Raw genomic sequence first — 12,519 nt, 5'->3', positions numbered from 1 at the left:
AAGTTCAAATATTTATATTATGTCTTGTTTAGATTCCATGAGAAATGATAGTCTTATGATTCTCGGCTAAACCTCCATTAGAGGGGGTTGAAAAACCTTGATGAAGCTTGATTTCGATTAACGTAGAATAGTCGTAATTTCCCATTCAACTCTAGAAGTAATTAGTCCACCATGAGAATGGGGTTGAATACTTCACATGCTAGATGTTAGTTGGTAGAGATTACCATGAACACTAGGGATTAGGAAGAATCAATTGTGATGTTAGTTGGTAGAGATTACCATGAACACTAGGGATTAGGAAGAATCAATTGTTCTGCGTAGCAGTTCAATTCGGATTACGACGATTCGTCGTTAGTAAATTAAGTTGAGTTAAGGTGGAATCAATCCCCCCCTAATTCCTTATCATATAATCGACGTAGTATTCCCATAGTTGTTTAAATAGTCGACTAGTTGCATCTTGTGGGTAGTTGCATCGTAGTCTAGTTATCATTTCGTAAATCTCTCATTAAACTTAGAGTAGAGTAATTAGACTAGAAAACACAGCATGCGGAAGGACTAGGAGTGGAACGAACTTCCTACTCCACTATATTTGTTCAATAGATCGAGAGTAGAACAATCTTTGATAAATTTAAGCACGTAAAATAAGTTTTAGTTTACTTACGTTTTGAGTTTTATCGTTCATTTCGTAGGTAAACTATCTTTGTATGCTTATCATTTAGCAATGAACATAACAAAGAAAACAAACAAATCACTATATTGCAAACAACTTGCCATAAATCAACCACACATGAATTCCAATTTAGCAATGTGCACTTGTTCATTCCAAAGTGAACACAATTAGTCAATCAACCGCATTATTGATATGTATTACAAAGATGTAAACCTGAACTTCAATGTTGCCTAGCAAGTCTCCTTGAGCCTGAACTAGAACGACCATATCAAGGAAAACCTGACAACAACAAAAGAATGCAAGTAATATAATTAAGTGTGGTCTGCTAAGAAATCTCATCAAGCTCGGAGGTGGTAAAATTTTCAAACCTGATGGAAGTCAAGACTCAAGAAGCTTATTTTCAATCTCCTTCACTGTGCCATGCCTCTCCTGAATTTCTTCCACGATCGATATCCAGCACCTGCAATGAATGCACCACACTAATAAGCACCAAGGAAACTGAGGAGAGAAGAATAAAGGGTCAGCACTTGTGAAAAGTATAATACTAATCATCCAAAATAACAAGCCGGCCAAGTAAAAAATGGTGCAGGAAGTACCACAAACTCCATTCAAACTAACAAGTGTGTATGGGTGAAGGAAAGGCCAAGACAAGTTTGTAGTGTACCCTAATTAATCTGAAGACTCACCACAAACATAATAAATTGCACATAATAAAAAAGGGGAAAAAAGATTTACATAGGTTCTTGAAGCGTGGACCAAGCAACCATGGCAACATTTTTTTGAGGTTGCTTCTTGCTCTTTGTTGGTTCTCCTGTGAAGCTCCTTGCAATCTCAACTATGCAATGAAAAACAAGAAATGGCTTAGTCCAGAACAACCACAAGTATAAATGGGAAGTTTAAAACTAGCTCTATGGGTTGTTTCTTCAAGTAAATTCTTGTAAACCATTGTCACCCTGTTGAATCTTATATATATCAACATAACAATGTAAACATATCATCACGAATTGGACTTTATATAGCGTCCTTAAACCTAGAAACTAAGGCACAAATAGTCACACAGAAACAAAACTTGACAAAGTTATAGCCATTACCTTTGATCAGCTTTCAGAAGTGCAAGAAAGCTTGACGTTTTAGTTGGCTCATACGTAATTAGAGAATGAAGTAAAATAAGAAAATCTAGATGAAACAATTCAAAAGTAAGTAGAATCCTGGGCCACCTAATAAAGCAACTTACCTAACAAATTAGGAAGATGATAGGAGTAATCCAATTCCCATTTTATGAACCCAGCATGCATCAAATGAAAACGAGATCTTTGTAACATAAAAGTAACAAAGTTGAAATTAAAAGTAGCTAGATTAGAAAAAAAATAAAAAAAATAAAATAAAATAAAATAAAATTGACCAGGGGTTTATATAATGTAAATAAGAGGCAACTAAAATAGCCACCGTGTGAATCTCATAGAAGTGCATAAGCTTATATAAGATATACTAGTATCTCACATGCAACCACCCAATATTTCCAGTTTAGAAATTCTCACCCAAATGACATATCACACTTTTGTTTCTCCATTCATGGAAGTATGGCATGGACAATATGAGCAAGCTAGATCCTAGGATATGCTCTACCTTGTTTAAGAATACTGCTCGGCATTCTTGGTCGTGGAACACGCAGATTAGTGAAAGTAAATTGAACTTATCAAACGTTTAGTTGTATCAATTGGAAGTTTACGTTTCTGAAACTAATGTACAAAGCCTCTCAAAGTAAACTACTCCTTCTGAAGTCTAATTTTTGAATGCATAAAAAGTATAGTTCTTACTATAAATTGTATGATCAATATATAGCAATACTGTATAAAAGGACATCTCTCTTATCAACGCCTGCCTATTCAAGGCATGCCTCCATTATCAAATATGAAATTTCTCACTAACCATTAGTGTTAACTATTAAGCACCTGACTTTGACACCACACGTACATTTCATAACTACATCTAACTTATTGTCATTTCCTTTCTTGAATGTATAAGCTTTCATAACTACAAAGAAAGTAAGGACCAAAAAGATAAGAGAAACAAAACGCCATTGAATAGATATAAGTATCAACCTTGGATTCTGAGTTCCACAACTTAAATAGCCTACATAGATATGAGTATCATACTAACAAAAGTAAAAACAACAGAATTGCATCATCAAAATAACTTGACGTACTTTTTATTGGGTTAAGAACTTGACGTACTCATTAAAATTTGTTGCGAAACAACTGAGGCAAACGTATGGTTAGTTCAAGATATCTGAATCATTCTGTGTCCACAACTCCACATCACCAAATTAAATCACCAATCGATTAGGAATTATTGCTTGTATGTATTTTGTCCAATCTAGTGGTGAGGCTTTTCAATTTGCAAATACAAAGATGAACAGGGAATAAACCGACCATTATCTGACGATGGATTTCACTGGAAAAAAAAGGTAGTAAAAAATTTTAAAAAAATAATAATATCTAACCTGCCTGTGTTCGTCTAAGGAAGATAGAGAAATTATAGGGAGAGAACCCAAGCAATGGATAAGAATTGCAGAGGTTCTTATGTAGCGGTTGATTTGAAAAACAAAGTGAAACCACAACAAACGAAATCAAACAGATACACAAACAGTTTGTAAGGAAAACTGAATCTTAGCACTGAAACTATTTAATTGATACCAAATTCTTTCAATTAGCCAAACAAACCCCAAACAAATGAAGTATCCCAATTGGGAGCGTGAATTTTGAGTCCAATCTTACAGTTCCAACACAGATTAATTTCCCCTAATTCATCAGCAAGAGGAACCAAATAAACCTAATTTGAACAGTGCACAAATAAAACAAAAAAAACTCATAAATTCGCCAGCTAGGGTTTGGCTAATTGAAAGACAAAACAGATAAGAGAGTGAGAGAAAGAAAGTGTATATATCTGGATATTTTCCATCTTCATCGGCGAGGGTTTGACAGAGGAGAGGTTATTGCCAGATTGGGCATTTGAGCTATCTACCCATCTTCTCTAAATGTGCTACTGAATCCGCCATTTTACTTATTGTATTTGATTTTGAACACAAAAATAATAAAACTAAGAAGTCATGGGATGTTTCATGGAGGCTTGAAGACTTGAGAGACACGAGCCATGGGAGATCATCGGGAGAACCTGTTTATTTAGTTCTAATCTTTTCCGTTAATTCCACATATACCCTTTTAGTGTTTGTGTTAGATGTTTTTTATTTGTTTTGTAACGGATGTAATTGTTACCAAACATTAAAATAATATTTTGATAATAATTGGAAAAATAAATTGAAATATACTAACGGATACTAAAGAACCTCACAGTTATGTCCGTTAGAAAAGTAGTAACAGATATTTTTGTTACAAATGAAAATTTTGCCCTGTTACAAAATGGCCCTTATGGTGTAGTTATTGTAATAGTGATAGTATATATAATTAAATTAGATGATGTAAAAATGTGTTTCTACATACTAATTAAAGTCATTCTAATCAATCAATAATCATACTCTCTAAACATGTTGATATATATAGGAATAATCATATTCGATCCACTCTTGTTTGCACGTACTTGTAAACGAATCTAGAATAAACTACTATTAACTAATCACTAATTATGAGAGTAATATGGTATGATAAAAACAGTGAATTAAAATGCTAAAACAATGATTTAAGTTTTCTAGACACCGTATAGTATGAAAAATTAATTTTGAATTACTTAAGTTGTTGGGCATACGAGTACTGTAATGTACTCGTGATGTAATATTGCAATTAATACAAAAAAAATGAATTTATTCTACTTCAAATAGGGCGCGGGCACGCTTATAATTAGGCTAATTAGGGCGCGGGTCACGCTTTGGTGTAGGGCACGATGTGTGAAGACAATTCTATTGCGCGCGCGCTCATGAGTAAAAACAAGAGTTTGATTTTTTTAGGGTCAGGTCAAGGAGTTGCAGGGAGTTGGTTTCTCAATTCGTATGCACTCAAACAGTAGTAGAAATATTTCGGAAAAATACGAACAGTAAAAATAGTAGAGAATAGTGAAAATAGTTTTTTGTAGTTTTAATCTAAACACGCAATACGTAAACAAGCAAGATAGCAAGCAACGCCATTTGATAATATAATTAAATTAAATATAAAAATAGTGTTTCTACATGCTAAAGTCATTCTAATCAATCAATAATCATACTCTCTAAACATGTTGATATATATATGAGTAATCGTGTTCGATCCACTCTTGTTTGCACGTATTTGTAAACGAATATAGAATAAACTACTATTAACTAATCACTAATGATGATAGTAATATGGTATGATAAAAAAAGTGAATTAAAATACTAAAACAGTGATTTAAATTATGAGAAAGATAATTATAGAGGGGAAATTTCACCACGCAATTCGATTGACTATTAGCTAGTTGTCGAATTGCTCATTTGATCCCTAGTGAATACCAAGTCATTTCTTTTAAAGGTTTTACTAGCATGAGAAATTAGCATCCCCCAAATCTCTTTGATGGGTCTAATCTCTAGTTCTCCGTTATGAATTCTATCTCTAGAAACTCACAACGAAAAACTTGAAGTGCTAATTACAAATCAATAACTAAACTACTAACAATCATCCTCATGTGGCTTCATAAACCCCCTCTAATGGAGGTTATAGCCTTGTGTCATCGGATTAATTAAAATAAAACAATAAAGTAAATACATAATGTAAAGAAGAATTGAATATAATTAAAGCTTTTATTGAAAGGTTCTAATGGAGGCTACAAACCCTAACCCTAAACTAAACTATGCTAAAACTAAAGAAAGGGGGAGAGAGAGAGAACCCTAATTACTACTAAACTAATAGGAGAGTAGCCAAGTTAGGTTTAATCTTAATCCTTTTTATATAGAAGAGGATTAGAGTTATATTTTTGTGCATAGGCCTGGAGGCTAGACTTTGGGCCTCTAATCTTAGCCCAAAGTCCATTAGGTTAAGTATAAAATGGCCAATTCTACTGAAAAATTACTTTAATACCATTTTCATCCACCTTTATAGCTCTGATTGGGACAAGGCCAGGTCCATTGGAAAATTTGTTCCGATTCGGTCGTTTTGACATAAAGTACACCCAATTCCGAAGTCCGAGTCTAAATATACGCTATTTTGAAGTTCTAATGGTTTTTTGTTCTTTTTCTACCTGAATTGACTTTGACTTCTCAGCTTTAACTAGGCTTGAAAATGTTTTTTCTTCTTGATTCTTGGGCTTTAAACATAGAACTCTTCTAACAATCATCTTGATTCGTTTTTCATCCAAAATAACGTCTTTAAACACATTAACTGCTTCAAGACCTGAAATACACAAAAACACGTAAACAATACTAACTCTTATTTATTATAAATATAATTGGCCTAAGTATAATATTATTAAAGGATTTAAATTACACTTTTGGGTGCTTATCAAATAGAATGTTCGAGTTTTTGATAATAAAGTTTCTTCAAATTTTGGGTCTCCAAATACCGTCAAAGTATATCTGCCACCTATTTTTTGTTGTAATGAATTTCTATGGAATAATATTAGGCAAAGGAGTATCGCCAACATTTTATAGAGTACATAAAATAGAATTGGAAGAGGTACATCAGGTAATGGTTCACCCCTGCATTCCTATGAACGAAGGACATTAAATCCAGTTAAAACATTGAAGCCATTGTAAAATTATAGTAGTTATAATTTTCTGTAGTCAGTAGTCGCATCCTTCTTGGAAGCACGCAAGCAACCTTCATTTCCTTTGCCATGGCTAAAATTTAATTTTCGCAAGTAACAAATTTGAGGGAAGCAAACACACATAACCCTAAAAAGTATAACTAGTGGATGTTTGGGCCACCAGCCCGCAGTGCATAAGCCACCTGCGTGTTCAAATGGCCTTAATTGAGCTTGGACAATCCAACTGCTATGCTTAGTTTGTGCGTTTGCCTTTATTTTGTGCACACTCCAACTCCTTTTCCTGATGTAAGAAATCTAAAGAAACCAAAGTTCAAAGGTAAGGTCTGAAATCCAAACGAAAAATGCATCCTTTTTTGGGCAAATGGGGTGGCAGACTAGTAGTGGACATTTAGTTTGGGTTCTAGACTTCTAGCGGGGGCAGTCTTTTGAGCTTTGGCGAAGCTTGAGGGCTATCCTGGGCTAAAGCTCAAGTTAGTTTTCGGGGGAAAAAAATACAACTTCTAAACCCAATTAGTATAGAATTATAGATACTGGCCATCTGGCATAGTGCACATGACATTGGGCTTAGTCTTCATCTTTGCTTCCCTAGCAAAATTTTCTAGCACTGCCCCTGGGTTGGTGACTTGTGACTTGTGACTTGTGACTTTGTGAGTATTGTGGTGCAATGTGGCGTGGGCGAGTGGCGCAATTATTCCAAACCAACTTTGTACTCCCAAATTGAATTCAATACACTCCAAAAGGTTGTAAGTTTCAAAATTTTCGATATTTTGTCTACTGGTACAAGTCCACTACATTCCTCATATAAGGGGACTCTTTCATCGCACGATACACAGTAGAAATGGGGATGTGCAGACAAATATTTTGAACAGACACAGTGACACACACCCCAGAGAAATGGCGTTTCTAACGAAGATAACTAGAAAGTATCTTGACTAAGTAAGAGCAAGGGGACTGTTGTCCCATCTTCATCGCCAGCTGCTTCACCAAATCCAGAGTGAAAGACAATCTAGAAAAATAAATCAGTCCTTGTGATGAGACATTTCAACGGAGAACAGGAAGGGAAATGAATGGAATCCCGTAAAATTTTGAGAAATAGAACAGGCTAGTCTTATCACATGTACAATGTTTCGTGTTTCACTTCATTTGAAATGAAAAGCATGTTGCTACAGACAAGCAATAACTTACAAATAAATGAAATGACGTTCTCCTGAGTATATCTCATTATTGATCAGAGAATAATTTGCAAGATCCTAGTTGCAAGACTTGGGATTTGGGTTCGATTTGGGAAACCATAATTTCTTCTTGCAGCATAAGTATATAGTAGTTGTATAACCATGAGGGTCCAAATTTTGAGAGGAACAAAATTCTTACCAAATCCAGCTATACTGTTAATATTTCATCGTATGTAACTTTTTTAAACTACCGAATCATATCCGGGAATCTAAAACCTCGCATAAAAATATATAAATTTCAATCAATTCCACTCATTACCAATAGATTTGGTTTTAGGTTGGAACGTTGGATACCATAGTTCAAAATTTCAAAATTGCCGGAATTCCAAACAATTCTAAAATTGGAATTCCAAAATATTCTGAATAAATTTCAAAATTTGTATATTTCAATTATTAAATTAGTATTTCGACTTCTTCAAAAACCTAAAAATTCAAAAGAATTCCAATATTCTGTTTGGAATCACCAACTATGATTGGATGCCAAAATTTAATATAGTATCAAAGCAAGTTAATTCTCCCCTATCAAACATTTAAAAAAATTCTCCGCCAAGGGGAAAATGACATGGCATGTTAGATTTTGAAACAAAACTATATCAACCTTCCAAGATTAGCCAGACTTATGTAAGAGTGTGTTTGGCAACTGAGACTGGAAACTAATTAGGAATAAGATGAAGTTAGAAACAATTGGAATGGAATCTACTATAATAAAATTTGATTTTAAATTACAAAATGTGTGTTTGTCAAACGTTTAGAAATCATTGGTATTCAATTCCTACTTAAAATTAATGTGTTTGGTTGCCATATAAAATTCTCTAACAAACTCAAACTTTTAGTTTTATTTTATTTTATTTTCCCATTTTCGGATTAGAAATAAGAAACTGATTCCCATAATCAAATATTTCTTTGGATTAACAGGAGTCTATCAAAGACTTAATAAAAGGAATTGGAGTCCATTTAGAATCCAATTCTATTGGATTCCATGCCTCCAAACAGGCCAAAAATGAGTGGTCAGGTTAATTCCACTCCTCAAGTCCAATTCCTAGTAAACAAACGCACCCTAAGATTGCTCTCGCCGATCCCCCTTTAAGAGTTTAAGCACCGATTAGTATATTTTTTTTTCTCACAATGTTTTCATTATTTAGTTACATCCCTGTATCAAATTCAATAAATAATTTTCTAATTATCTTTATACTATTTAGTAATACCTCCCTATATACAATTTATTTGCAAAATAAATACAAATTTCAAATTGAGAAGTTTTTTTGCACCAATTTACGTGTAAGACTCAACACGATGTAATTTTTATATAATACATATATAGATTATACTAACGGCCACGGGTGACAGGTTCGAGAAACTTAAAAGAACCCGTGCTTAACACGGATCGCATACTAGTACAAATACACAAGCTAGGCAAATAAATTCTTTATAGATGAATCGTTTTTACGAAGAATTGGGCAATCATTCCGAGTTCCTCTTCGGTTACATCACTTCCATGCACAAGACCTCCGGGTAGCTGAACCATAAGTTAATCTCACGTTTTCTAAACCTGATTTCTAGTGGGTTTAGGCAAGGAAATAAACCTAGAGTCAGTACACTCGTCTGTACTCTAGCTTGTGTTTATGTTTTCTTAAACATCACCCACCAAAACTGACACCAACACTAACTGATATGAAGAAAGGATGAGTTATTTTAAGTTTTCAGCAAAATCACAGACTACAGAAAACATGCTCAAATACCCAAAAAGAGAAAGTGGGGAAAAAACCAGAACAAAGCAAAAGTGGAACTCCATGATATTGTCAATTTTAAGAATTGGAACTAAAACAAAAACAAAAAACAAGTAACATCTTCATACTGAACTCATCTTAATTACAGTCTCCATGACTCCATTGCAGTCCTTTCTCACTTCATACTAATTACACAAAATGTACCAAATAGAAACTACAGCAAGTGCATGTCCACAACCCCAGAAATAATGAGAGTGATAGATTGAGAATATCCTGTAATATTAATTCAGCTAAAAATTACATTCCCCATATCTTCTTCTTCTCTCTACAATGAAAACCTATAACTAACTAACTACATTACATAACAAGAGAGAAGAAAATAGTAAAGGGGAAGAAGAAGATGACAAGAAAATGAGTCAAGTTTCTTCATATTATTTTCCTAATATTCTAAGGCATGAAGAGCTTGTTTCCACATTTGCAACGCCAAGCTTCAGGATAATATTCAAGAGTCATACTTCGACCTGGTTGAATAGGAACATGTACTGGTTTACAAGGTGAACATCTTCCACACTTAGATCGACAACTCGGTGGTGCCGATCCAAGTCTCCCAAGTCTTCTTCGACCCATAACTAGCTCCATCATCTCATTCCTTCTTCCTTCTTCTCTCTCATGCACCACCACATCATCACTCATACTTAACTCACTGTTTGAGCTCATTGAGTTGGAGGGGTTTGCTAACTTACCAAGTTGATGAGTTGTGGAGAAAACAGCAGTTGTAGCTGAAGCAGAAGTAGCCAACAAGAGAAGAACAAGTGCTGTATAGAAAGTGTAATGGTGGTGGCGTAGAAGGCCCATAAGACTGCGCATTTTAGCAGGAGAAATGAATGAAGGTGCGGATTAAAAGCTCTCTTGTTCTTGCTTTCTCTCTCTTCAGACAAGTTTTGATTGAATTCGAGGAAAGACACGAAGTGTTTGCTATTATTGCGATTGCGTGTACGTCCAAGTCAAACTACAGTGTTCACAGTTTAGGAAAAAACTTTCAATCTCACTTTTCAGGTAAACGTACTCCTCTTTCATCTATCATACATCTTACCTCGAGATACTCATGAAACGGGAGAAGCGGCGTTTTCGAAGAAAAATGGGACCAACAACACATGAAGAGATTTCCGAAATATGGAAAGAGAGCTGGAATTTGGGATTATTACGTAATAGCCATTAAGAGAAACATTTTAAGGATAGGAAGGTGGGTGAAATGTAAATATTTCCAAAAGAAGGTGGTGATATTGAGTTGACTAAGTGCACGTGGGAGTTAGATGGAGGGGTGGTGGTGGGGTTGTGTCGTGTACGAGACAAACATCAGATGGAAAGAGAAAGAAATGAAGAGAGAGGAATTATTGGGGTGTTTGGAATACTTGGGGAGGCTGGGTCGTGGTCTCAAAGTTTGAAAAGGAATCTGGTGTTCAGTGTATTGAATTTTTAGTAGGGTCCTTGTTATGGTGGTGGGACAACTGACTTTTCATTTACACAGGAATTTCATTGGATAAACCTGTAGTAGAGTGTTGTCTTCACAGCAAATTTCTTACTTCTGGAGAACAAAAAAAGTAAATAGTTTGTTGAGCAAGAACCGTTACAACTCACAAGGTTACTCTTTTTTTTTTTTTTTTTCTTTTTGAGATAGTGTCTTTCCTCTATTTGTCTTTACTCGGATTTTTTTTTTAGGTAAATAGTCTTTACTCGAATAGTAACTCTTTTAGTCAGTGGTTATTATTGCCTTCTTGGGGACAATTAATCTGTAGGCTGAAATCCACAATTAGTTTGTTCATTTATTTTAGTAGGAACTTTTCCCCCCTCTCAAGCCTGAACATACCAAAACTCTTCACTTTAAAAAACTTCACCCCGCAATTACTATTGAATTTTGAAAGTTTTCCACAGAATCAAGAGTTTAGTGCGAAATTACCCTATAAAATGCAAAGTTATTCCCACAAGCCCAAAGTTATGGTTAAAATTTTATAGTACTGAATTGTTAAGAGATCAGGGCGAAGCGAAATCAAAATTTACATTGACCGGGACCGGGCTGAGATAAGTAGTAAATGGTCAAAGGGGATACCCTGGGGATACGCAGAAGCTTTGATCTGTCAGCCTTAGATATATGGGGATAACCATAAGCTTTATTGAACTCTTCATCACCAACGCCACCAACAAAGTAACCAACACTAATCTCCACAACCACCCGCCCCTCTTCATCTCATCCCCGTTAGAGTGTAACATAATTTAATGGCGGAATACATGGGGATAAGCATAAGCTTTGTTTTTGTCAGCCTTAGATATGGGCTTCTATTTCCAACATGTAGTCTGAGTGTCTGACCCTATTTCACTGAAAACCAAAGGGCTGTCCATGCAAGTAATTGAACTTTTAACATGGAAACCCATGACAATGTCCACGCCAAATAAAACAAATCTCTTTTGACTACAAACCCCACTTCACAAAAAATAAAGAAACGACTCAACATTCAAGAATACCAAATTACCAAGTAACAAAACGAAAACATAACTACCAAGCAAACTGCGCAGCAAAACAACCGCAATAGGCAACCTGTACTGCATATATACACTGACTATGAAACATACTAAATCTTTCAAACAAAGAAATGGACACAACAGGATAAACCAACTTCAAAGCCATGAATATATACATATGTATTTATACTGAAGAGATGCCCATCGTAATGAGTTAACAGCTGAAAATGAAGGACATGTTAGTTCGCAATATCTTTCCTTGAGGTATTCTGTGTGTTTTCTGTGAAGATTTTCTTTTGGGGTGTGCCTTCTTTGTCAAAATGAACAAACATATGTCTTGGCATGTGGCATCCACAAACTAATGGACTATTAGAAGCATTAAGTAACTCTATTGTTATATAATGTTATGGGAGTTCAAGGATTGTACAAACAGTTAATCACAAATTTATAGAAGTTTGATACCGATTAGGAAACTGGCTACTGGCGCAAAAAATTTTAAAAAAAAAAAAAAAAAAAAAATCCCCGCGCCAGTAACAGTGAATGCTTGAGAGATTGTGCTCAAGTCCTACTAGCTCATGCCTCATTTGAGCCAAGCATTAATGCCCAACCAAATCACACCTCTGCGAATTTCTTAAACATATGGAGG

The 12,519-nt window shown here is 34.9% G+C and overlaps 1 protein-coding gene across 1 annotated transcript; it reads right to left on the bottom strand.

The window, feature by feature from the left end:
- Window positions 1-9,616: 9,616 nt before the first annotated feature.
- On the bottom strand, window positions 9,617-10,322 carry LOC147499830 (EPIDERMAL PATTERNING FACTOR-like protein 6). The gene has a single exon (XM_086561596.1). It carries the CDS (start codon window positions 10,221-10,223, stop codon window positions 9,804-9,806), a length of 420 nt encoding a protein of 139 aa, XP_086417722.1. The 5' UTR covers window positions 10,224-10,322; the 3' UTR covers window positions 9,617-9,803.
- Window positions 10,323-12,519: the final 2,197 nt, after the last annotated feature.

Source organism: Coptis chinensis, chromosome 5 (assembly GCF_015680905.1).
Source record: "Coptis chinensis isolate HL-2020 chromosome 5, ASM1568090v1, whole genome shotgun sequence".
In the NCBI taxonomy this organism is placed as follows: domain Eukaryota; kingdom Viridiplantae; phylum Streptophyta; class Magnoliopsida; order Ranunculales; family Ranunculaceae; genus Coptis; species Coptis chinensis.
This window is presented reverse-complemented; position numbering and strand designations above follow the sequence as displayed.

Coding starts and splice junctions, on each gene's coding strand:
- LOC147499830 (XM_086561596.1), bottom strand. CDS start 10,223: ATGCGCAGTCTTATGGGCCTTCTACGCCACCACCATTACACTTTCTAT.